Source organism: Ambystoma mexicanum, chromosome 2p (assembly GCF_040938575.1).
Source record: "Ambystoma mexicanum isolate Mex_15411 chromosome 2p, UKY_AmexF1_1, whole genome shotgun sequence".
In the NCBI taxonomy this organism is placed as follows: Eukaryota; Metazoa; Chordata; class Amphibia; order Caudata; family Ambystomatidae; genus Ambystoma; species Ambystoma mexicanum.
Genome location: NC_090923.1, coordinates 1,044,301,281 through 1,044,328,233, shown reverse-complemented (window position 1 = coordinate 1,044,328,233; position 26,953 = coordinate 1,044,301,281). Strand labels below are relative to the sequence as shown.

Below are 26,953 nucleotides of genomic sequence, written 5' to 3'. Positions count from 1 at the left end.
TTGTGCATATCGGACAGCCCAAGAGCGAGGCTCCTCGATGCTAAAAAAAATCCATGTGCAGATCACCCCTTACGGACAAGAGGGGCTCACATGGTACGAAGGCAATTGATAACTGCTCTGGAGTTCTTTGAGCAATGTGCAGATGCACAGAGATCTTGCCCAACGTATAACAATCCAGGCTGCTAAGAACTGGCAGAACAAACTGTTGACATTTACTGAACTTATTGACATTCGAATGAGTGCAGCGAGAAGAGACATTCACGAAGAACATTGGTGGAGAAGATGAAAAGCGAGAGAAAAATGCCGGAACCAGCTTTTGCCCCCTCCTGCACCACTGCTGATAATGAGTTAAACAGAGACTGGAAGCATACACAAAAATTGCCAAAAAAATTGTATGCTGATCTTAACGATAATTATGTGCATAATGAGTATATTAGCCCCAATAATGACTGTACTGGTATTATGGTACTTGGAAGAAATACACCCCTTAGAAGTACTTTTGCCTGTTAGAAACATCTCCACTACTGAAAGCCCGGTTCATGTTGTTACTTACACTCTGTACCCAATGGAAGAAAGACACATGGAAGGTTATGGGAATAACACATTACTGCTAATAATGAACAGGACTCACTCAATATTGAGAAAGAATAATTGTTGGGTATGTGCCCACTTGCCGCAGCATGGTGGGAAAGGAATTGGTTGGTATGTGCAGCCCCTGCCATTGAGTTCTGCATGTTACGCATCCCTGAGGGCATTATATTATGGGAAATGGAACAAAAGTGAAACTGGTCAATTAGATAGAACAAATATGAATGAATCTGAAGAAATTATTATGAAACCTGTAGGTTGTTCTATATTTCACAAAGCACAACCGATCACACGAGTAGTGGTGCCACAAGACAGACTATTTGTGCCCTATAAATCATCTGTAATAACGTTTCATATGAACCCAGAAGGAAATAAAGACACAGTGCCCCCCCCCCCTCCTATACAGTAAATTACAGTCCACGCTCTGTCCCCTTTTGCTTGAGAAAAAAGGGTTCCTATTCAGTGGGGACATTCACTAGATGTATGAATATAGCATTCCTTGATAAGGAGGTAGAGCCAGTTTATGTAGGTGATCCTGTTTATTTTATATGTGGAGAAAAAGTGTATCCCTGGTTACCTAGAAACTGGGGAGGTACTTGTTACTTGGGATTTTTGTTCCCAGGGGTATTCCTTTCAAGAACAGCAGATATAGGCAAACTGGCTAGGTCAAGACCACGGCGGAATGAGGAAGGAGGTTTGATCGCAGAGGACATAGCAAAATCATTCATACCATTTTAGGGCCAAGCAATAAACTTGTATAAAATAAGACAACTGTTCAGAATACTAGAGAAAACAATAAATGGGACAACAGATATATTATACAATATGACATTAGAGGAAAAAGGAATTATATTAATGACACTCCAAAATAGAATGGCTCTTGATGTAATCCTAGTTGATCGTGGCGGAGTTTGCAAAATTGTGGGATCACCGTGTTGTGCATTTGTAAGCGACTCCTCCCTTACGATTCTCGAAGCGATAAGAAAGTTGCACTTTTTAAGCTCTGACCTTCACCCCCCGAAGGGAGTTGGGAATTAAACATAAGCTCCTGGTGTGGGAGGTATTACGCTCATGGGGATGGAAATTATTTGCGATCCTAGTAGCGGTGCTAGGAATATTCATGACATATAGTTGTTGTATACACTGCTTACCCATAATATGTACTGAAATAAGCAAGGATTGTGTACGGATGGTAGAAAAAAAAGAGCACTACTAAATCAAGTACTCACGGTAATGATGAATCGAAGACAGTAAAAGAATTCATGGCAATCAATATTGATTTGATTTGTGAAATGGAGGCCCTCCTGTGCTGGCTTTTGCGGCACTAATGAAGGAAAAGCCAGCCAGCTGTAGTAAACAAAGGCTACCGCTGGGTGGCTTTCCCTTCATTAGTGCTGTAGGCGGAGGACGGGGACCGGAGACCAGAGCAGGAAAGCTGCAGCTGAATCTCGGTAAGTGCTATTTATTTTTTTAAAATAAGCACCAACTGCGGTTTTTTTTCTAAGTTTTCCGGGCTGCAGGTGCCCGGAAAACTTAGAAATAAAACCACAGCTTTAAATACGTTGTATTTATGTTTGGGGTCGCTTTTGAAGCGACCGCAAACATAAATAGAACGTTATTGTGTTGGAAAACGCTGCGGTTTTTCTTTCCAAGTTTCTCAGGTTCCTCCGGCTCGGAGGAGCCTGAGAAACTTGGAAAGAAAAACCGAAGCGTTTTCCAACACAATAACGTTGCATTTATGTTTGCGGTCGCTTCAAAAGCGACCGCAAACATAAATACGTTTTTAAAGCTGCGGTTTTATTTCTAAGTTTTCTGGGCTCCTCCAGCCCGGAAAACTTTAGAAAAAAAAACGCAGCTAGTGCTTATTTTTTTAAAAAAAATAAATAGCACTTACCGAGATTCAGCTGCAGCTTTCCTGCTCTGGTCTCCGGTCCCAGTCCTCCGCCTACAGCACTAATGAAGGGAAAGCCACCCAGCGGTAGCCTTTGTTTACTACAGCGGGCTGGCTTTTCCTTCATTAGTGCCGCAAAAGCAAAAGCCAGCACAGGAGGGCCTCCATTTCACAAAATGGATGTGCCCATGTGCTTGCTTTTGCAAATTTTGAGCTTGAATAGCTCAAAATTTTACATAGGAAGTTTTAAAACGGAGAATGCTAGTATTTTTTTTTTTATGTTGCCTATCTATTTTTTAAATAAACATTTTTACTAGACCATCCCTTTAATCAGTACACATGTACCAGCTAGTCTCGTTAAATACAGTAGAAATGTTAGAAGCTAACATTAAATAGCTTGAATTATGCTCTTCTTTTCGACCCACCTTCCCTGAGCCCTGTAGAGCCCCGGAGAGCAAGTTGACCCCAGGACACAAATAGAAACTAGGAGATAGCGAGGCCTGGAATGTGTCTTTCCCCTGCACGCAGCTTGCTTGCAGAGAATAGAAGCAGTGTGTTCTTATAACAAAGAATTGTGTCTGCAGGCTCATGAAATTGCAAACTGTTGCTAAATAAATGTCTGAAGATGTCATACTCGTCACAATTGTCAATCATCGTGCCCAATTCAAAGGAAATACATTATGGGCGGTATTGAATATGTCACCACTGATTGTAAGATGCTTGCTTTGTATATTTGTAACTGTTGTACGATTGTCACTCTCTTGCGTTCCCCGGGGTCTGGAAATACACGTCGCAGGGCATGGGACCCAGTTGGCCAACTGAGACCATTTGCTTTGCAATAAACCCTAGCTTTTGGGAATACAACCTTGTGTCTGGCGTATCAATTCGTGTGTGGTGATTGTGCCTTGTTTCCATACGCAATGGTCCCCCAGGGGCCCCTTCACTGGGAGTCCCCTCTCTCGACTGCTGCTGCAAAATCACTTCCAGATTACCTCCATTCATCACCACAACCAAGGAACAGGAGACAGAGTCTACAGCTGCTGCATTGTGAAGGCGGCCAGCTTTTAATCTCTACCACTTTCTAAGGTATTGTGGCACTCTCTGTAATACTTACCCTGAGTCGTTGTGTTGATCCTTTGTTGCAGGAGTGCCGATTCCAGCGTTTGGGTGTTCACCCATATATGTTTGCCCAGACTGAATGCTTGTGCGCATTCAGTGAGCTTTTCTTGAGGTCCCCGAAACCTTTCTGACCAACAAAAGCCTGCTACTTGTAACTGAAGAATCCTCTGGAACTTTGCCTTTTCTACAGCTGTGCCTTACCAGTTTTCCCTCGAATCCGATTTTGAAGAACTCATACCTAGATAGGGATGGACTGCTAAAGCCATTAGGCCACTGAAAAGTATCACAGGTCTTAAAAAGTGCCTACCTGTTAATGTTTATTATGTTCATTCACTTTATTCCTACACAGAATATTTTGAATTGCTATAACAGTGGTTTTACTAACCTTAATCATTTATGCACTGTGGTCTACTTACCAGAATTATTGCATTGGTGTTCTATTGTTTTTATTGGCTTTGAAATAGTATTTACCTTATCTACAGATGTACCTTTGCATAGATAAAATAAATAACTATTTTGAAATAAATACAAGTTTATAAGTGTTTCTTTGTGCCTATGCAAATAATAAGTTCTTTGTACTGACATACTGCTCACATTTCCCTCCTAAGTTAAGTCTGGCCGCTCTGCCATACTACCAATACCTTCTGTGGTACAGGCCTATATTAGAAGTTAGGATCTACCAAACGAATTGCTTTAATATGTCCTACCACAGGTAGACTTTAGAAAAACTGAGCTAACCATAAGGAGTTCCAAAACTAGAAATTGGGCACATGAAGTATTAGAATTAATGGACACGGAATAGGAATTGGTAACATTTTCAATTTCAAGTTGAGAGCCTGAAGGAATAACCATTGCATCAGCTCCTGCCCAGTTCTCATCAAAAGTACAGGATTTGAAACTGCTGGGAGCTATTTAGCTCCTGATTCAGGCCTAGGAGAGCCTGGTTAACTTGAAACCAGTCTACCAGGTGCTGCCTGCATTTGTCTCTCCCGGCAAACTGGTGCCTTATAAACATGAATATTTGACATTAACTTTAAGTATTTGAGAACGTTATTTAACAACAAATTCGGACACGTATGTAATGGATCATACATAATGGTCAAAATGTTCATGTGTTTATTGTAAGGAAGGCAATCAACAGTCAGACAGACAAGTGAACACAGTTCAAGGGTTTTTATTGAACTTCAAATGGGTTTGAAGAAACGCCCATCTAATCCTAAATCTAAAGATTGGGGCAAGCTACGACCATCAGAAAATAACAACGCAGTCCTAGTGGCGTCTTGTCACAATAAAAGGGCCTATTAGTAAACCTATTGCCAATCCTTGCCTCTAAATACAACTAGTGTGGGAAACAATGTTATGCAAAAGAAAAAAAGTGTTCAAGAAATGACATGTCAGGGTATTCAAGCCGTCAGCTTCCCTTCCCCACGTTTACAGCACGGCACAAAGCGGCACACTCAAGCTTAGCACAGTCTCTGGCTTCTCTAGCACAAGGGTGCAGTTCAAAACTGATGCAATACAACAAAGTTCCTTTCTCCTTAGGGTTTCACATATACACCATTTTCTTCGGTGATTCACTGTTCACCCCAGATCGCCCTCTGCCGGTCTCAGATCCACTGTGACACAACATTTTCAATCAGTCTCCCTCTGCTGGTGTAACGCTCACCTGATTCCCGCAGAGGCGCCGGTCTTGACTGGGTGAATGCCGTATCTTCAAAGGTGATGTGTAACACACGGTTGGCTCTTTGGGCTGGACCTCTGTGCACTGTATGTCTGACTCGAAGAGTAAGATGTCTGCAGATAGAAAATATGGGATTAATGAACTGGGGTTATTGGGTGCCTCTCTCCTCTTCCCTTTCTCTTCTCCTGTAGAACCCCAAAGGTTAACACCCTCACCTTAGGTAAGTGAACGCCAAGCTCTCCATCTGCCTCGGGGCAGGGTGCCGTAACCAGTTTCTTCACTGGATAAGGGTGCAGGCCTCTTGACCTCAGAGGACTGCTGTCCGTCGTTAACTGCACAAACGGTAAGTTCTGGGCACTTCAAATGTCTTAAAAGTCTTTTGTAATGATATCTCTTGTTTTGCAGGGTTCCGGCGATGGCGGATGGCGGGCTGATGAGAGTTGAGGATCGAACCCGCGTGAGGAATAGAAGCGCCTGGAAGCACGTAAGTAAGCGCTTGTAGCCTGCTTCACGATGCGCACTAACTGTCCCTTTTATCTTGCAGGTACAAGTTCGGAGCTTTAGAGAAGCTGAAGGGTGCTGGAATTCCCACTGGATTCGGCGTGGGAAGGAGTAATGGCACGCGAGTAATAAAGTTGCCCAATGTCTTTAAACGCACCTTCTTTTGTCTTTCAGATGCGGGATGCAGCGCCGAAGGCCTCCGGAGCGTGCGAAGAGCTGGTAAGCTTTTGTCTTTCAGATGCCGGAATGCAGTGCGAGGCGTTGGTGACAGCCGATGGACCAGGTAAGAGATGCGCTGCCACTGAAGACCGTAGTGCTAACCTGTTCTTTCTTTGTCTTTACAGGTGCTGCTGAAGACTGGATACCAGGATGGTAAGCCTTTGTTCCCTTAGGCCCAGGATCAGAAGCAGAAGACACGATGAGCGTTCTGCTGCAGAGAATGCAGAATAACGCAAAGCAAGATTCATCCATCGGGTGTGGTTTAAATAGCCTCCTGTAGTGCTTAGATGTCTCCTTCCACAGCCACGCCTAGGTAAGAAAAGAGTTCCTGCTTTCCAGAAGAGTTCCAGTGTTCTGAACCTAGGGAGTGGCTCCTGCCCCACCCAACAGGAAAAGTAGTCCCAAACAGAAGAGGATCAGGGGTTCAACTGGCAGGTAAGTAAGCAGCATGGTCTGCTGCAGGTAAGTCCACCCAAGCATTATGAGCCCGGCGCTTCCAGCGCTGGGACTGGGCATCTTTATGAGCCTGGTGCCACTGGCGCCAGGACAGGGTCCAAAAGGTCCCAATTGGGACTGGCTGGCACTCGGAACCGGGGTTATGGGTCTGCTTCCAAGGGAGTCGGGCAAGTCCTGATCTTTTGGAAGCAGAGATCATGACAGCCGGGCTCGAACCAATTTATGTACTTTGGCATAAACTTTCTGTCCTGCATCAACATCGAAGACTTTTGATTGTGCGCAGTATTTTGCTTAACCTGTCGCAAGACCACTTTGATTCACAATCCTTTGCCACTCTTTCACTTTTATCGACTCTCAGCTGCATACCTTACAGAGACCTTCAATTGAGCACACACACTGTGCCGGACCACTCTGTCAAATGTATTGTATCTTGGTTTCAAAGTTCAATCGCTCATTTGCAGTTCAACGTTACTCGCCTTGGTTATCACACGCGTTTCATACAAGGTTTGTTCCAGCGCTCGCCAGACAATGTTGCAGCTTGCAACCTTGGCTTCAACACAGACCGGTCTTGTATCGGTCTCCCCAACTCACCGGCTGTGTTGATTTCACCGACGCTGCTTTGTGGTTGGAGTCAAGGAAAGTACTGCAGCAGCTGGCGATTCTCCCCGCCTTGATCGACGCAGGAGGGCCCCAGGTACCTGCGAGACACAACGCCGGATTCCTCCGACTGGTTTCCTGGTCTTGCGCTTTATATGCGAGGCTTCGTGAAAGTAACAGTTCCTTGTCGAAAAGGTGAAGGGAACTTCCCTCCTTGCGATCCCTTTCTGTTTCGCCGTCTTTCTCCTTTTGTCAAACTGACATCTTGGAACTGTTTCCTAGTGTGCTTTGCCTCGCTCAAAGTGTACTCTCGTGCTCCATCTTTTATTTGTGTTGGGAAGTGTAATGGAAGTCAGGTGTGTGTGATGCTCAGTAATTGCCTGACCTTGCATGATCAATGTATTGGGACACGTCAGGTATACAGCTTGGGTGTTAGTCCGTTTTCTGTCATAGCAAGCTGTCTGTGAGAAAGTGTCTGTGAGCAAGACCGGTCTGTGTTGAAGCCAAGGTTGCAAGGGGTGGGGTCGAGTTCCTAAATATCCTACCTGGTAGGATGGGGTAAAGGTGTTACAGGGAAGGGGATTCCGCTGATTATCTAGCCAACTACTCCGTACGACCCCCAACCCAGGTGATCCTACCAGACTGGTACACCCCCAGGAACTCGATCCAAAAGCAATGGCTTTGTCCTGGCCATCTATAAGACAGATCCCCGGGGACTAGTGGGAGAGACATTCTGGTTCCTCACAGTATCTTCTGTGGAAGTTTAAGTTGCGCTGCCCTGCGTACTCGCTCCTGGTTCCACAGCAGTAGCTCCTACCTACTGGGTGGTGCCCAACACCCAGGATCTTGTTTTAGCACCTGCTAGTCGAATCCTAATTGTTTGCCCAGAAGGTAGAATTGTGTACAGGAGAGTCTGGAGTGTGCAACAAACTTGTCTATGAATTCTTCTTCGTTTTGGTGTAGCTGAACATCCACTTGGGTGAGGTCTTTAGAAACCAAGATAACCGTTGTGGATGGGACAGGAGTGTTCAGAGGTGACGGCAAGGAAATGCCAACATTTGGAGATGTCACAGCAGACATTCAAATCAGAAGTGCACCCTGAAATAGTGCTACTGGCGGCTTCCCCCATTTTAGAACCCAGGCAGGTAAAAGATCTAGATAAATGAGTATCCAAATATCCTGGGTGCGCAGAATCACTTAAAGTACAGGGCAGAATCTGGTGATTTAGTTAGCATCCAAGGTGGAGAAATGAGGAGGAGCTTTTGCCACAATAGCCAAACACATTTGTTGCTGCCTTAGACTATACGAATAGGAAGGAGCAACAGAGGCAGCAGACACATTATCTCCATGCAAGCTTCCAGTGGTAGCCACCGCATCTGTGCAAGCCTCCAAGTCCAAGAGAGCACGCATGTCACGCACAAACTTAAGCACAGCTGCATCGCCGAATGATGGCGACATGATTTGCACACGCCACTGTTGCACCACTTCAGCGTTCAAGTTGGGATTTATATTCCACAGCAAAACTGGCAGCTCAAAGGGACAAGCCTGACAGTCACCGCCATAGGACAGCTGGGTGATGTAGTGCAGTTAGCAAAACAGATAAGCGCAACAGTCTGTGCTCAACAGTGACCGGGATACAACTGAGAGAATCGTTGCTTCAGCATTCAAGTGGGGATTCATATTCTACTGCAAACCTGGCAGCTCAAAAGGACAAGCCTAACACAAGTACACGACAGCTGGGTAATTTAGTCCAGGAAGTAAAACTGTTAAGAGCAACAGTCCTTGCCCAACAGCGACCAGGATACAAGTGTGAGAAGCCACATTTGACTTTGCAATCATTGTACTCAACATTTAAAATGTTCTATTGGTTTACACACAAGTGCAAAAAGCGCAACAGCATTGATCAATAAAGTGACCAGACCTTGGAATAAAAATCTCAGGGAGAAGCCAGACTAGAACCAGGCTGGTCATCGTTACACCTACCTTCAAACTCTCCCCTTGATCCAAAGGGGTCACGGTAGCTCTCTATGAAACCGATGTAGCTATGGGGAGATAGGAGGGGAGGTGGGAGAGGGAAAAAGAGTGGAGGTTGTGTTACTGATGGACAATAGCAGGTTTCAGAAAACAGAGGAATCAATAATACAACTTTATTGCTTTAGCAGACAATCCGCACTCTGACCCAAAAACAACATCAGCGGTTTAATGGTGCAATGGACCCCATTCTCAACAGTGGCCTTTGCCCCTTGAGGGTCAACCGGCTACTTTTGCGGCGTCGTCAGTTTGTAAATGTCCTAAAAAGTCATTAGAAATCTGTCTTTATTTGCCTGAAGGAAGTATTCTAAAGCTTCTCCCTCATCCAATGCCTCCCACCACTCCCCACATCCTACGATAACCACAAGCTGCCTTCTGTGTCATATCAACACTGTGAGCCCCCATTGTTATGGCATATAAAAAGGTTGAATAGTACAAGAGGGCAATTAGAGGCAATACACAGCTATCGGATGAACAAAGTAGGTCTGTGTCTTTTAATCATGTTTAACTATAACACATTGCTTATTTAAATAGGGAATTGTTACAACCAAGGCAGAATGAGTTGCCAGTTAGAATCTATAGCCATCTATCAGATAAGGAAAACTCACAGAGCAAAAGTGTACTGCCATTCCACTGCAGGACAATGCCCTCAAATCACTTGAGAATACAAGGCTACAACACAAGCTTAACAGAACTCCTAGTTCTCTTTACAATTCAATATACTCTCTAAAACACTCACCTAACGGAAATCCAATGTGGTTCTTTTGTGTGCCGGTTCCAAATGAACATTTATGCATTCTTGAAAATCACTTTACAGGGGGTGTTCTTCATACCAAATAAGACAAGAGGCTGAAGCTTCATAAGCCTCCAACAGGTTGGTCCACTAATTATACTGATTGGTTCACTCATTTCTCTTGGGCGGGCACATCTTAAAAGGTAAAAAGAATGGTGGTCTTTGCTCTAGGAAACGGAAACCATAGTGTGGCTCACAAAATAGACTTACTGTAATAAGTGAATTGCTGGGTGAATAACCTGTCCCAATCATCACGGTTTTATCGAGTTACTTGGTTGAAATCAAATTTTGGCAAATCTGGTCAATTCCTTACTAGACCTGGGCTAGTAGACAAAAGGACCTTTTCCTAAACTGTATAACAGACCACAGTTTTGATGCTTCATCCTAGGGAGACTAAGCACTTTGGTGCTTATGCTTACAATGTTCCTGGCTGTTATCCTTCCGAACATCTTTACTAATGGCAGTGTATTAAATAAAAGCATCTTTCAGGGGCTAAAATGACAATCTTGCTGCACCAGGAAAACTGATCTGTAGACAAACTATCACGGATAGTGTGTGTTTAGATCCCACTGTAGATTACATTTGTGAAAAACATCCTGTGAACACTACTGCATAAAACCCTAAGAAATAAATGTTCAGAACAAAGGGAAAGAAAAAGCATGATTTTTAGGGAACTCAGACAAATATAGGTATTTAAGTATGGTATATTACTATTGATAAAGAAGTAACAAAGCATGATTTGAGAAGGCGAAACACCCGGAGAAAGGTGTTCAGTTCTTCAAAGAATGTTATTCAACAGTCATTTTTATACATGGCTGCTCACCTCTCCACGATGGGACCTTTGTCCTTAACCCAGAAACGCGAGCCTTCCTTGTGCGCATCAATGTTCCCTACAGTGAAGCTGCTGATGTAATGCTCCAGCATCTGCTCTTCATTGTGGTTGGAGGCGAAGGCCTGTGGGGAAGGAGAGCAAGCAAATTAAGGAACTAGGAGGCAAAAAATAGAACAAGGATGAATAATGAGGCAATGAAGACTGGTAGGAATACACAGGAGTGGCAAAGGTGAAAAGTAGGTCGAAAAGGACAAGATGGGAGAAAAACAAGTTACTTACCCATGGTAACGTTCTTTCGACTGGATGTTTTTCCCACATATTCCTCATTTTATGATATTTCCATATCCAGCTTCAGCTGCTTCGGAAATTGTTTCTAGCAGAGGGTGCTGCGCATCAATGTCGGTCGACTATGTCCCTCTGAGGCCTTTGTCTTAATGTCTACATCATCGATGGTTTGAAGCATGCACGGAGCGACGGTTGGCTTCAGTTCTGTTTTTAAAAGCATGTATAAGACAATCCACACCGACAGTTACTTCTCCTGAAAGAACGAAGACTGCAATCACATGGAAAATTCTACTGTTGGGAGGGGTGATGAGGAATACGTGGGAGGAACATCCAGTCGAAAGAACATTACCATGGGTAAGTAACTTGTTCTTCGAATGGATTGTGTCCTCATCTTATGATAAACTCCCAAAGCAGTGTAAGGTTTCCTGGAGGAGGGAGTCAGAATTTTCAGGCTCATAATAATTTAGGAGTTTCTTCATATCTCTGTGTGCAAAGAATGTAGCACTGCCTTTCCAAATAAACCTTCCCGGCTTGAGGAAGAGTCAGATTATAATGTTTGGTAGAGGTGTGTACGGACGAGCATCTGGCAGCCGCACAAATATCCCCAATAGGGAAACCCCTCTGTAATGCAGAGGAGGTAGCCATGCCCCTAGATAAATGAGCTCCAAGACCCTCCAGAAGATCTTTTCCTGCTGCTCTGTAGCATTCAGTTATTACCAAAATAATCCATCTTGACATGTTTTTTTTAAATTGTCATACCCAACTTGTGGCCTATGTAACCTACAAAACGTTGGTCATTGTGTCTTATTTTAGACATCCTGGAGATGTAAAATGTTAGTGTATTCCTTCGATCAAGCATGTGTAATCTCTCTTCTTCCTTTCCAGGTTGAGTAGGAGGATAACATTAAGAAAGAATTATCTTCTAAGTGAAAGGGAACTCAGACACAATCTTAGGCAAGAAGGTTGGTTTCACCTTAAGACTTATCCTTAAGAAGATTGTATAAGGAGGCTTGCAGGACAAGACCTGAAGTTCACTCACCCATCGGGCTGATGCAATGGCCACTAGAAGGATGGTCTTGAAGGATAATAACCGTAGAGGACATGTATGGATAGGCTCAAAAGGAGCACACATTAGAAATCTCAATACTAGGTTCAGGTCCCAAGTTGGGACTTGGGGAAATGTATTTGTCATTCCCAAGAATTGTATCACAAGGGGAATCTTGAAGAAAGATATCTCTTCAGAGAAGTGCTTAAAAATGGGGAGTGCTGCAAGATACCCCTTGATTGTACCAACCTGGAGCCCCAAGATGGCCAGGACTAATAAGAATGATAACAGCATAGGTGTACTGCACGCAAACTGATCTTCATTTTTGTCCCTACACCAGCTGCAAAATGTGTTCCAACGTCAGCGGTACAAAGACTTTGTTGCTGACCCTCTGGCCGAAAGCATAATCTCCACTATGTCTTCCGGGACGTCCCAATCCTTGTATCTCAACCTCTGAGAAGCCATGCGTGAAGTCAGTCAGTCAGTCAGTCAGTCTCTCTCTCTCTCTCTCTCTCTCTCTCTCTCTCTCTCTGGGAGGGAGAGTCCTCTCCTTGTGGCAGACATATTAGAAGGCAGATTGACATGTCAAGGTCTGGGTACCACATCCTTTTGGCACAATCCGGAGCAATTAGGATCATGGATTTCCTAAACTTTCTCAACCTCCTGATGACTTGAGGAATGACGGGGATTGGAGGAATTGTGTATAAGAGTGGAAACTCCTAGTCCACTACAAACGCATCTCCTAGAGCTCCTCTCAGGGGAATTTCCCTTGAGCAATACTGTTTGACACTGGTCACAAACAGATCCACTTGAAGGACTTCCTGAGCTAGGTTCCACTCGTGGGAGACTGCTCTGTCTGCTCAGAGCGTCCGCCATTGTGTTCTCCTCTCCAGGTAGGTGAACTGCCGACATGGAGATTTCTTCTTGAATTGCCCAGAACCAGAGCTGCATTGCCCAAAAAGGCCTTCAGTGCTAGCCTCATTGCCCTCAGCTCCAACAGGATGATATGTAGTTTGGATTCCGATGGAGACCATCGACCGTTGACCATCAGGCCATTGGCATGCTCTCCGCATCCTGTGAGTGAGGTGTCCGTTATTACCATTATCTCCAGCCATGGTTGCCAAAAAAGGTTCTCCCTTCAAAATGTTGTCCTCGCAGGTCCACCACAGGAGATCCTGAGGGACTCCGTTTAGGACCTGAAGGAGATCCGACATCCTGCCTGAGAATTGAGAGCATTGAGTCCTGAGAGAGAGAGAATTCTCAGGCGCGCCTCTGGCACCAGAAAAATGCAGGATCCCATGAGGCCGAGTAACCTCAGAAAGTCACAGACCGGGAGATGCTGGACACTGGAATTTGGTGACCATCTAAGGAATGTCTTGAGCCCTCACCTCTGGTGGCGAGGCTTTTCCCAGGGATGCATCTGGGACTGCTCCAATGAATACGAGCTTGAGATGGTATCATGCGAGACTTCTTGAAGTTGAGGGAGAAGGCCAGTCTGTGAAGGGAGAGACAGGTGTAGCAGAGATGTTCTAGGGCCTGTTCGGGTGAATGTGCCCTGATCAGCCAATCGGCCAGGTAGTGGTAGACGTGAATCCCCCCTCTCCTGAAACCCGCTGCCACCACCCCAAATTTTGAAGGTCCTCGACACAACGTGCAAATTCTATGCGACAACCCAAAGAGAATAAAATGTTTACTGATTGCGGCAGATTGGACAGAAACAAGACGATCCATGTCAAAGGCACATACCCTCTCAAAAGCACTGACTGGTCTACCCAACATTACTCCAGGATACCTCAAGAAATCATTCAATCAAAATTAAATCTGTTTTTGAGGTACAGGTTAAATATTCTAAGAACAAAAATTAACTTGTACAAATACGGCATGGCAACGGACACCAATTGTCTACTGTGTGGACACAGAATCTTTACAACATCTGACCCTTTCCTGCAAAGAATTTACATCAGAAAGAACCAGATTTTTCCTGTATAAACTAGAAGGTGGTTGTGATCTAAATGCCAAACTATTGTGGGAAACCATATATAAAGCCGCTGAACCAAAACTAATAAGGGCATTGGGAGCTTTTCTAGTGGCAGCTTTTGATAAGAAACTTGAGCCTGTATCATTGAACCACCTTCTAGACTAATAATGAAGAATGACAGCAAATGAAGACAAGAAAAGGGGCTGAGTATCCTAAGTACTTGAATGCATTGTATGAGACTGGTAAAGCCTGACCCACATAGGCTCACTGAGATGTGGACCGAGACGAAAGGAGTATGGGGGTATCTCTTGGCTTAAGTTTGGAAAGCAATAATTAAAGCAAAAGTTTGTATTTTAACTAAATGCTAATAAAAGCAATTATGGGAACCGCCAACGACGAACCTCAGGTGCCTCCTGTGCTTGTGATGGGATTGGCATATGAAAGTAAGCATCCTGAAGGTCCAATGATACCATCCAGTCCTGAAGCTGGAGGGCCTGAAGGATCTGAGAAAGGGTAACCATCTTGAACTTGTCCTTCCTGAGGAACTTGTTTAAGTTTCTTAAATCCAAGATGGGTCTCAATCCTCTGTCCTTTTTTGGAATTAGAAAGTACAGGGAGTACCAACCCTTGTTACTCTCCGCTACAGGTAGTGGTTCTATAGCACTTTCTTTAGCAGGTTAATATTTCCTGCATGAGGAGCGGATCTGGAACTTTGAAAATGCTGTTCCCCGGTGGATGACAGAGGCTTTTTTTAGAAAGGGAAGGCAGTAACCCTGGGCAACTGTTCCCAATGCACATGCATCTGAAGTAATGCCCCGCCACTCTGTCAGATGCAGTGACAGTCTGCCTCCCACTGTGGTCTTGTGAGCTAAGACCTCAGAGAGGTTTAGAGACGGCTGGAGCAGTGGCTGATGGTAAAGCAGCCGATGCCTGTACGGTTATAGTACCTCTTCCCCGTCCACCACAGGGAACTATTTTCTGACCCCTTTGATTGGACAGTCCTCTTGCCCTGCCAAATGAGGAATAAAAGCGAAAGGACCTACCCTTCCAAGGTATGCCGGTGGGGCGGTTATGTGGCTGTCTATTTGCAGCACCAAGCGACTTTGCTGCCGCTTTAGAGGTCTGTCATTTCTCTAGGCTCTCATCAGCCTCGCTACCAAACAAATGTGTACCATCAAAGGTCATGATTAGCAATCTGGACTGCACATCTGGAGCAAAACCAGACTTTCTTAACCAGGCAAACCTAAGCATAACTGTACTAGCCGCCATGGACCTGCTGATGCTGTCAGCAGTGTCGAGACTTGTCGGGAGGGATTTGCACACTGCATCTTTCCCAACCTTGACTAGATTTAAAAATCAGTCCCTTTCCTTCCCTTCGGGGATATGATCAGCCGCCATTGCTACACATTCAGAAATAGTATGAGTGAATCTGGCGAACGTGTACGTAGCATTTGCTGACTTTAGGGCAATACTTCCGGCAGAAAAAACTTTCTTGGCCAAAGCATCGTAACACTCTCTGGGGGAATAGTCGGGTATGCGTTCTGTTTAGAGGTTGATGTGGTAGCTTGTATCACTAAACTTTCAGGAGTGGGATGGTTAGTCATAACTAGGGTCACTACTGGACGCCTCTATTTAGATGTTCATTTTGTATTCACTGCCAGAATCAATTCTCCCTCTCCTTTGCAATGCCACATGAAAAGGAAGAATAGGGTCCTCCTGGGGTCCCTTATCTAGGATGTCAGATCATCCTGTTGGTATATTGGTGTTCATCTTTTCCACACCATATACTCTACCGCCCTGGACATTAACTGTCTTTAAGACCCTTCAGTATGGTCAGTAGGGTCAGTAGGGTCTGGTCTTGCAAACTGGAATTCTGGGGACCTATCTAGTCCACTTGCATTTTGCAGGGACTCCTGTAAGTTGTTTAGCCTTGGTTCCTCTGAGATCAAAGGCTCAGGGACCCCATGTATTCCCTATTGGAGACCAAAAGGTTGTGAATCATCTGAAGAATGTTCTGCTTCCTCATAAATTGAGGAAAGTGACTCAAAAAAGTCCTTTCTTGGTAAAGGTGTATATATCTTTTCTGTGATCCTCAATGGCGTCTATGGTGGTGTCGAAATCTTCGAGGACATGTCGGACCATTTCGGCGTCATGGACCTTTGTAGAGGTTTTTGACCTGGGCATGGCTTTCATGAGTTTGAGGGGGTCAAGGCTACATTCTCAAAAATGTGCATCATTTTAACTCTGAACTTCTCCCACGCAGCCGGAGAGGCCAATTTAGTCAGGCATATAACCCGTTCAAGGCATCGAGGACTGCGACCAAGGGTGCCTTTTCTTTGATCATCGTGAAGATGACGAGTGATGAGAACCACTGCGTGATCTCGACCTCTGTCTTTTTACGAGGAGAAACATTTCTCGACTCGTCTGAAGACACTTTTTGACAGGGTCATAGGGGATTGTGACCTACCTGCGGTAATTTTCCTCTTCGCTCTTTCAGGGCTTTCGGCGTCATCGATAGGCAGGACTTTCAGTCAAAGGTAGCGTGAGAGGAGCCAAGGCACCGCATACGCACCCAATGGGGATCCGTAAGGGACATCTTTGCCCCACAATCTTGGCACCACTTAAACCCTGATCTCTGCCATTTTTCAACAATATATTTGAAGATTCTCGATATGGAACTGAAGCGTACCGTATCCGAAGCGATAACTTTCACGGAAAAACATAACTGAAGCCAATGGTCGCTGCATACGTTTTATACCATTGATAACGTCGACATCGAGACAGAGGCCTCCGAGGGACCTAGAGTTAACCAACATCAGCGCACAGCGCCCTCTGCTGGAAAACATTTCTGAAACAGCTGAAGCTGGATATGGAACTATCCGAAGCAGCTGAAGCTGGATATAGAAATATCATAAAATGAGGAATACGTGGGCGGACACAATTGATTCGAAAGAAGCTTATCAAACCAAACAAAACACCAGGTTCTCTTCTCATGCATCAGACAGTTTGCAATGGACCATGAACGAGTAAATGCAAGGCGTGTTAAGTGAACGGATTCTAGTACAGTGTATTGCATGTAACCAATTAGGTTTTTCAGGGAGCTAGTCCCAAGGGGTTTGGGCCAACTAGCATTACAGTGAAAGGGGAGTGCTGGGAAAGTGTCTCAAAGGACACAAACAGGGGCTGCTTCAGTATAAGAGCGAATGTTCTGCCAAATACACATTTTGGTGACTAGGACAGATGCATATAATGTACTACAGGTTGTGAGATGGGGAGGGTGAAAGTGTATTTATTGTGCAGTTAGCCCTACAGATCAGGGGTGTATCAGACATTTTTACACCCTAAAAACAGGCAAATACTCCCAAAAATAAAAATGGGGAGTACAAATGCCAATATAAAAATGGGATATGACACATAGGAGCTTGTGCCCCTGCTTTCCCCCAAACAGGTCCATTGACTTGTTTGGACCAGTAGTTCATGTAGTATACCACAGGATGAAACTAGAATTCTGGAAGAGGTTACATTTATCTTTTAATGTGCATGAATAACTGTGTGCAAAGTAGTATTTCTCACAAAAATATTTCTGTTTTACAGTTGAACATATTTGTACTCCTGTATAAAATACTCCCATTGGGAACACGCCTCTACTCCCTAAAAAAACATTTTATTCCCAACTTTCAAAAATAGGAAGTAAAATACTCCCACTTCAAAATCTTATCTTGAGCACTGTGTGCAGTAAAAACTTTAACCAACCAGAATTTATACCTGATGTTATTATATTCTGTATTAAATACTGCAGCTTGTTGAAAGAAATCCGAGACCAGGTATACAAAAGAATTTGCATTATGCACCCAGCATCTGAAATAGCAGCAAGGGAATGGAGTTGAAGTTGTAAAAAGGCGACATGGTGGGAGCAATACACTAGAAATGCAAACTGATGTATCAACAGTATTCGTCCCTTCTCCCCAGGGGGAGGTTTTGGCGGTGAGCTCGCACCGCAAGACCATCCATAGGGGTCTGGACAAGTGCGATTCCCCCTTAGGACACAAGGATTCCCGTTCCCGTGAGGAACTCCCTGGATCAGCCACAATGTCAGCCTATGTGGGATTGCCTACTGGGAAGAAGAATGCAACTTCCACATATGTTGCTGCAGGCAATGCTGAAGTAAAACTAACAGAATGTTGAATAAGATGTCTCTTTAAGAGTCTTGCACTTAACTGAGATGAGAAGGGGAGAAAGAATATTGGACGGAGGGGAACCAAGAAGGGACAGAGTGCAGACAAGCCACAGAGTCTGTGACTTTCAAACCAGAGAGGATTGCTAAAATGAGACGTCGGCAGGCGGTGTACAAGGTAACGGGGGAAACCGCTGCCCGAGAGAGAAGGTGTGTACAGGACATGTTGGTGGCGTGACCAGGTACATATTGTGGTGGGCAGAGCGCCTGCGTAACTACGCAGAGACCATCACTGCTGGAAGCGAGCCGAGCTCTCCATCTTCCGTGTCCGCAGCAGCCCGAGGGGAAGACTAGAACAGACTGATGAAAGCAAAGAGAGAAGAGCCATGCATCCCGAGGAGAATACCCGAGTGAGTGCCTGAAGGTACCAGGGAACATGGGAAAAGAGGGAGGCAGCTGGGGAAGCAGCATATAAAGAATATAACTCACCCTAGTCATAAAAACAAGTCAAGAGGTAAGACAATTGTTGAATTACCAATGCAAAAGGTGTTTACAGCCAATAACCAGCACACCTGTGAGGGGAATAGCATGCACGAAGGGTGTAACTCGTCGTAGTCTCAAAGAGGAGACAGGAGGACTAAATCAATAAAACTGGAAATGTAATGAGCTAGTACGGTGAATATCAAATAACCTCAAAAGAGTAATAGAGAGAGACTGCAGTCAGCTACCCTGGGAGGAAGGGGCATGGTCTTAAAAGCCAAGAGAGTATGAGAAGAGAAAGCACTAAATAAAGATCCCAGGAGAGCGACATTATACAGGGGAATCACATAATATAACCAAGGGTGAATTGAGAGACAGGCATGTGAGAAAGTATGGGAGAAAGTATGTACAGACTCGCTACCTACAGCATATCTTTAAAAAAAAGGATACAACCCAGGAGTGTTGTACAAAAATTAAAAGAGCTCACAGAGACTTCCAGGGTTTATTGCAGAAGATTATAATGAAGAAGATTATAAAGAGAGGAAACAGTTTAAACAGACATTTCATCCAGAGAATATTGAAGAAATCACCAATCCAACAGAATAAGGATCTTCTCTTGGACAACTCCAAGTTGTTTATGCTAGTGATAGGGGGGTGAGTTAGGTTTGGACTGAGGATATTTTTACTTTGGGACTTCCTGACGAGCACACTTAGTTCTTTTAGATATGTAGGTTAACCCCTTTAGCGATAGGGAAAGTTATGCTGTAGCTATATAATTTCAATAAAACACTAAAATGTCGTTCAAGTGTCCGACTCCTGCCACCCGCCACAAGACACACGGAGCAAAAAGGTTCAACTCACTTATGCACAGCCACATTTAAACTTCACCAGGCATGGTCTTTCAAACATGGATGCCATAGCTGGAGGAGCCGGACAAAGCTCTCACAAACGTCTGTACGGCTAGATGGAGTCATGCAGCACTGTATGGCCCGGTTAGAGGCTGACCCTAATGCAGATTAGCAAGGGAGCCCTAGGTCAATACACTTCTAGTACATGTGGTAGGCCCTAAACGTAACGCCAGCAACTAACAATTATGCCAGGCTAAGGGATTAAAAATGGAAACACGACCACTAGGGGCGTGGACCAAAATGCCGCCTGAACCTCAACTCGGTCACTGCCCTGCCAACCTTTGAGATTTATGGCCGTGGTAGCCTTCGTTGTGCGATATCCCCTGTCAGGGTAGCAAGGCTAAGGCCTTACTCAATGGATGAGGCCGAAGAGGAAGACCAATGTGGCCGGATGGGCAACAGCCTACCTTGGGCCGTGTGAGCTGCTCGGAGCTGCTCAGTGGAGTTGGAGGAGTGGCCGGAGTGTGATGAGAGCTGACCTGTTGGGCCACCACGGAACACAGGGTGTCTGGCCAGGCCGGGATCTGCAGCAGTGAGGCGGGGAGGGGAAGAGGAGATGAGACTCGATGAGGCGGCATCGGCTGGTCCCCCGCAGGCAGACACCATGAAGTGAGGTACACCCGAGCCATCGGGGAAGACCGGTCCCGAGTGCTGGGAGGAATCAGAGCATGGACGCTTGGTGGTGGCAGTAGAGACCCCTGGACTGTTGGAGGACGAAAGCGGGCGACCCAGTGTAAGAGGCTAAGTGGTATGGGCTGGTGAGAAGGTGGAGCTGAGGGGCAGTGATCAGAGGGGGACCAGCTTCTTAATTTTGTGGAGGCCTTCAGGAGAGTTGTGGTGTCGGCAAATTGCCTGTTGCTGGACTACAGCCTGGATTGGCTGACTTCCTGTTGGCCTGAGCCAATTTAGGGCAGCAGTGCAGTCCACTTCTGAGGTGGTCTGGGAAGGAATAGTCGTGGCACCCTACCCCCTTCCCCCCACCATTGCTTGAGACAAGTCTAGAGTGTGATGGAACATACTCCGCGCCTGGTGTGCTCCTGATTGAGAGATCTGCTGGGGAGATCTGGAGTCCAGAGGAATGGAGAGGGTCGGCAAGGTATTCAAGCACTCCAGAAATACAGGCGAGTTACCCCAATGGCAGCAGGAGTCAGAACCTCGAGCTCTGCGAACGAGTACCAATCGCCAAACCCATCTTGCAACCAAAGAGGACATATCTAGCATAAAGACTGTCAGGGGAGATATTCAGATGTCAATTGCTGATCTGCAAAGAAGGGTGGACATCTTGGAAAATGTAATGTTGTATTATACCGCACACTATTACCAATGGGGCAGTCTCCAGCGCTCATGTGGCTCTGCAAGAAAGAGGGTGGGGTGTGTTAGAGGGGGGGTAGAATGAGAATGATTGGATAGGTTCCAAAACAAGAGAAACTGGCATCTGTGTGTGTTGGCTTGCAGGCGAGTTGATTGTATGCACTGGCAGTTTGAGGGTTTGGAGAACAACCAGTTACAAGGAGATATGCTAGAAATTAGGTATGATGCACGATTGCTGGACCTAGGAAGCTGAGAGGACGTAGTGTTGTTGAAGGTGGACGACCTGGAAAACCAAGAGGTGTGCAAGAATTTGCGGATACTGGGGCTGAAGGAATCCCCTGGGGAGACACCCAACGATGTTGAGTGGAAGGAGATTGTGAGCACTGACCAGTCAGAGGGCCATGTCCCCTTAAACTTCAGAAGAGCTGTCCCTCCAATACTCAAACCAAGACATTGGTTAAATCTTTACAAGACCTCCCCTATTTCTGACACTCACCTGAAACACAAACCTATGTACTACTGTATGATGGCCCCTGTAAAGTATACCATGACGAGGAAGTACAACAAGGATCAGACATTGAATAAGGATGTTACAACTGAAACGAGGAGGCCCCATCAAGATGCAAGAAGGAGACACCAGAACCAGTATCAACTATCTAGTTTTTCCGCTAATACTTCAAACTAAATTTAGACATAAAAGAGAAGGACAAGATCAAACGGGATGCTTTTTGAGTGATAGCTGCAGCAGGAAAAGTCGTAGAAGTGAACGAGATGAGTCGAAGTGGAATGACAGAGAATGGGCCGAAAAGTTGCAAGTTCGCCCAAAGCTGGTAGAACGCTCTTCACCTCTGAAGTGGAGCTGAACGGGCGGGACCACCTGGGCGAGGCAGTCCTTGACACCGAACATCCAGGAGCGACGTGGTAGACCACTGAGCGGTTCACAGCGTTGTTGTCACAAGAGCAATCAGTGGTTAAATATAGTCGATACTACTGAGCAGAGTGAGCAACGAGTCTGTGAAATCTCAAGGGACTGGCAAACTGGTATAAGCTCGACAACGGACTGCAACAGTACGGCAAAAAGTAGCAGAGGCAAAGTACTCATACAGGAAAAATGCTACATGTCCTGCTGATATAAAGTCGGTGCAGCGAGGACCTAAGAGAAGCCTGCAGAATGGGGACTTCGGCAGCTGGTGTCAGCATTGCCGGGCTGCAGAAGGCGTGCAGCACTCCTTGTAAATAGTGGGACACGGAAGACAGTAAGAAGAGACCCGGGCTGCGGCGCTGAAAACACGAAGTACGGTCTGGGAAGGGAAACAGGCCCTTTTGAAAGTCAAATATAAAAAGCCCATTTCATCCCCCACACCAGAAATAATACAATGAACACAGAAAGAAAAACGGGAGGAAGTAAATTACTGGATATTGAACATGTAAATCTAGTACTTCGACCAGAATAAAAGTGTGAGTAAAAAACACCAGAGTGCTTATTAGAGTTCCCTAATCTTCCTCCCCAGCAGTACTAAGAGGAAATTAGTACTTTAAAGGAGTGAAAACACCTAGCAAACTATAGAAAATTAGCCGGCCACGTCTTCTGGAAACAGGAAACCCTGGATAAGTAACTATACATTTTGCTGCCCACAGGAAAGACCAGGGGAAGTGGATGGTCCCGCCTGGCAAGTGAACAGTAATCACACGCGGAAGGAAATTGACCCCACACCCCTGCAACAGTAACCAATCCCAACATCACCCCACAGAGTTAGTGCAACAGTTTTTTACTTAGGGAGAACTAAAGAGTTGCTTGACTTCCTAATTTTAACTTGGTACATCCAAGTGAAGAAGGGCTGCAACCCCCTCTTTATGTTCCTTTGTAGTAGATATTTTGAGTACATAAAGTGTGAGGGCCAGATTAGGGTTTTAACACAGGACAGTGGACATTAATTTGGACATTCTGGCAAGGACTTTCATTAGTTTTGTGGAGGCATGTAAACCCCTCAGAGTTCGGGCTAGTGAGATATTTTTCCAACCCCCTTTTTTATTTAAATAAAAGCATTGTGGTACAAACAGCATCTTTCGAATGGATTGTGTCCTCCCACGTATTCCTCATCGTGTGATAATTCATTATCTCCAGCTTCGCTGCTTCGGAAAAAAAAATTCTCGGCAGAGGGCGCTGTGCTCGAGGCCGTGGCGTCGATTGTCCCTCGACAGACTCCGTACTCGGTCGACGTCACCGATGGTATAAATAGCTCGAGCCGCGCCCGTTGCTTCAGTTCCGTTTTTCCGATTGGTTTGCTATCGAGAAAGGCGCGCTTCTATTTTCTGTGAAGAAAATGTCGTCATCTTCAACGCCTTCGACACCCAGGACTGGGTTCAAGAAGTGTGCAGATTGTGGGTCCAAGATGTCGATCACCGATCCCCACCGGATTTGTCTCTGGTGTCTCGGTTCCAGTCACCGAACCGACGACTACGGGTCCTGCCAATCAATGACCGAGAAAGCTCTTCGCGAGAGGAGAGGTAAACTGTCGGTGGGGAGGAAGGCCTCAAAAAAGGTTACGTCAAAAAAACACAAGAAAGCGACTGATTCTAAGGAATCGGATCGCCATAGGCACTCAAAGAGATCTCGATCTAGGAGTAGATCGAGACACTCTTCGTCATTATCAAAAAAAACAAAGCGGAGACATAGATCTCCCTCATCATCTTCAGAGTCGACCGAAGAAATTCGTTGTCCGACTAAATCGGATTCTCCCAGTAAGTGGGAAGAATTCTGCAAAAAGATGGAGGTTTTTGAGAACGCGGCCCGACCCCCTCGAAAGACCCTCAAAAAAGCCATACCCCTAAAGTCGCTCCATTGGACGACAAAGGGAAGTCCAAGGCTACCAGGGCAAAGGCCGGTAGCGTCGAGGAATAAAAAAACTTGAGTCGACGTAAAACCGTCGAAGACTCTTCGAGAGTCGAGCACTTCTCCAGTGCCATACAAGAAACACAAGTCGAAGACTTTGACGACTTCGTCGACGCCCTCGGCGTCGATAATTTAGACTCCAAAGCCAAAAACATCCTCAACGCCATTATCGAAGTCATCTTCGAAGACTTCGAAGACCCCTTCGACAACTTCGAAGGATTTGCCAATTCCTTCGAAGCAGATGGAAAAGGAAGAAAGGAGATTCACTCCTTTGCCCAGGTCAGACTTTTTCAAATCTATGTCAGCAATTTATGAAGAGTCTGCTTAAGAAGAAGACAAGGTTACTCCTTTGGGAGTTATTTATGGTACAAGACAAGTTCTCGAGGAACTTATTGACCAGGAATCTAGAATGAGGGACCCGAGTGATACTCTACATTCTGCCAGTGGAGTTGACACATCCCCAGAATTAGAGTTCGCCAAACCGGATCCTGCAGAGCATGCAGATGCTGGGTACAGGGGTCTTATGACGAGGGTAGTTGAATATATGGGTTGGGGTAATACTTCACCCATTTTTGAACAAGATGACATGACGGATATAATCGTCAAGGGACCTCAGAAAGATCCTGTTCTCCCTTTCCACAGGGCCCTTCAAAGGACCGTGGAGAAAAACTGGGAGAAACCAGAGACTATTGCTGCTGCAGATAGCACTTTTCCAAGAAAATCTAGACCAGCTGGGACGGATCCTGAATATTTGAATAAACATTCAACTCCAGAGAGTTTAGTCATTCAGGCAGCATCTACTTCAAAACAAACTGCTTATCCAACTATACCCCCAGATAGAGAGGATAAAGAAATTGATGCCTGGGCACGTGAAGTTTTCACGTCAGGCAGTATGGCACTTAAGTCTGCAAATGTCACCTGTACCCTAACCAGGTTTACCCATACCCTGTGGGACTGTATTTCGGCGGCGGCTGATCATATTCCGGAAGGCGAGGAAAGGGAAGGCTTCCTGAATATAGTCAAAGACGGGAAGGAGGCAATGGGGGAATGTCTCCAGTCTGGACTGGATACTGCTGATAGTATCAGCAGATCCATGGCTGCAAGCGTTGTGCTGCACAGATTTGCGTGGTTGAGGAAGTCAGGGTTTGCACCAGACGTGCAAGCTAGACTCCTCAACATACCCTTTGATGACTCGAGGCTCTTTGGCAGAAAGGCTGATGAAAGCCTAAAAAAACTTCAGACCTCGAAAGCAGCAGCTAAATCACTGAGCGCCTATTTGCGCCAGCCTCTAAAACCCTATTACGGCTCATCTTCCTGGAGGGGTCGTTCTTTTCGATACTACTCCTCTTTTGGTAGAGGAAGCGGACAGGCTTCTCAAAGGGGCAAAAGAAACTTCCCTCGTGGAGCACGAGGAAGAGGTGCAAAATCAGCCTCAGGAGCGGCATCTGTACCCTCAGCCACTCCTGCAGCTGCCTCCAAATCCCTCTGAGACCTTGTTACACAAAACACCAGTGGCAGGCAGGATCTCTCAACATCTGAAGGAATGGCGGGGCATTACCTCAGATGCTTGGGCACTGGAAACAGTAGCCCAAGGTTACTGTTTCCCCTTTCTAAAAAGGCCGCAGAATCATCCACCGGGACCCAACTCTGCCAAAATTCCGGATCCGCTCCTGTTGCAGGAAATTTTAACCCTGCTAGAGAAAGGTGCCATAGAACTGGTACCTGTAGCGGAGAGGAACAGGGGTTGGTACTCCCCATATTTTCTCATCCCAAAAAAGGACAGAGGACTGAGACCCATCTTGGACTTGAGAAACTTGAACAAGTTCCTCAGGAAGGACAAGTTCAAGATGGTGACTCTTTCTCAGATCCTTCAACTCCAAGATTGGTTGGCATCATTGGACCTTCAGGATGCTTACTTTCATGTGCCAATCCATCCAAAGCACAGAAAGAACCTGAGGTTCGCGATTGGCAATTCTCATTATCAGTTTCGAGTTCTGCCATTCGGGTTGACCCCCGCCCCGAGGGTTTTCACCAAACTGTTGGCGGTTGTGGCAGCAAGTCTCAGGAGAGGAGGTATTCACATATATCCCTACCTGGACGACTGGTTGATCAGAGCAAGTTCTCCAGAACAAGCTCAGGAACATCTTTCGATCACCTGCCACTTCCTCCACAAATTGGGCTTCTCCCTCAATTTCAAGTAGTCCCACATGATACCAGCCCAGAACCTCCAGTTTATCGAAGCAGTCTTGGACACTTCCTCGGGAAAAGCCTCACCTCCCGAAGTGAGAGCTCTCCACATCCAGCAGATGGTAACGAAGTTCCCGAATGCCCAACGTCTACCGGCCTTCGATTTTCTCAGGTTGCTCAGCCTCATGGCATCCTGCATGCATTTTTCTAGTACTAGAGGCCAGGTTGAGAATAAGATCCCTTCAATGGGCACTCAGAACTCAGTGGTCCCAGTTCTCAGGGAATATGTCGGATCTTCTGCAAGTCCCGAGCACAGTTGCTCAGGATCTTCTATCGTGGGCTTGCAACAACATTCTCAAGGGAGAGTCTTTTTGGCAACCATGGCCAGAGAGGACAGTAGTGACCGACGCCTCACTCACGGGATGGGGAGCACACACCAACAATCTGACAATCAGCAGTCGTTGGTCTCCATCGGAGTCCAAACTACACACCCACCTGTTGGAGCTGAGGGCAAGCAGACTAGCTCTGAAGGCCTTTCTGCCCTCTGTACAGGGAAAGAATGTCCTGATAATGACGGACAACACGGTGGCCATGTACTACCTCAACAAAAGAGGAGTAGGGTCACTACCACTGTGCAGAGAGGCAATGCAGCTATGGTTCTGGGCAATACAAGAAGCAATCTCTCTATCGGCAATTCACCTAGCCGGAGAAAAGAACACGGCTGCGGACGCTCTGAGCAGGCAAAGCACGGTCTCTCATGAGTGGGAGATAGCTCAGGAAGTCCTTCTGGAGATCTTGGCCCTTTGCGGAACCCCTCAAGTGGATCTGTTTGACACTGCGATCAACCGGAAGTGCGATCAGTACTGCTCAAGGGAATTTCCTCAAAGAGGAGCTCTGGGAGACGCATTCGTAGTGGAGTGGAAATTTCCAATACTGTACGCGTTTCCCCCAGTCCCCGTGATTCCTCAAGTAATCAGGAGGTTG

The 26,953-nt window shown here is 45.8% G+C and overlaps 1 protein-coding gene across 2 annotated transcripts in view; it reads right to left on the bottom strand.

Annotated features, from left to right (window-relative positions):
* The window catches only part of DPP3 (dipeptidyl peptidase 3), a 768,056-nt gene that overhangs the window by 323,498 nt on the left and 417,605 nt on the right, over positions 1 to 26,953 (bottom strand). For both annotated transcript variants that reach the window (XM_069644934.1, XM_069644935.1), the window contains 2 exons: positions 10,700 to 10,830; positions 9,036 to 9,094 (listed from right to left, as the gene is read on the bottom strand). In XM_069644934.1, coding sequence (XP_069501035.1) covers positions 9,036 to 9,094; positions 10,700 to 10,830 — 190 coding nt within the window. The remainder of the gene's footprint in view (positions 1 to 9,035; positions 9,095 to 10,699; positions 10,831 to 26,953) is intronic.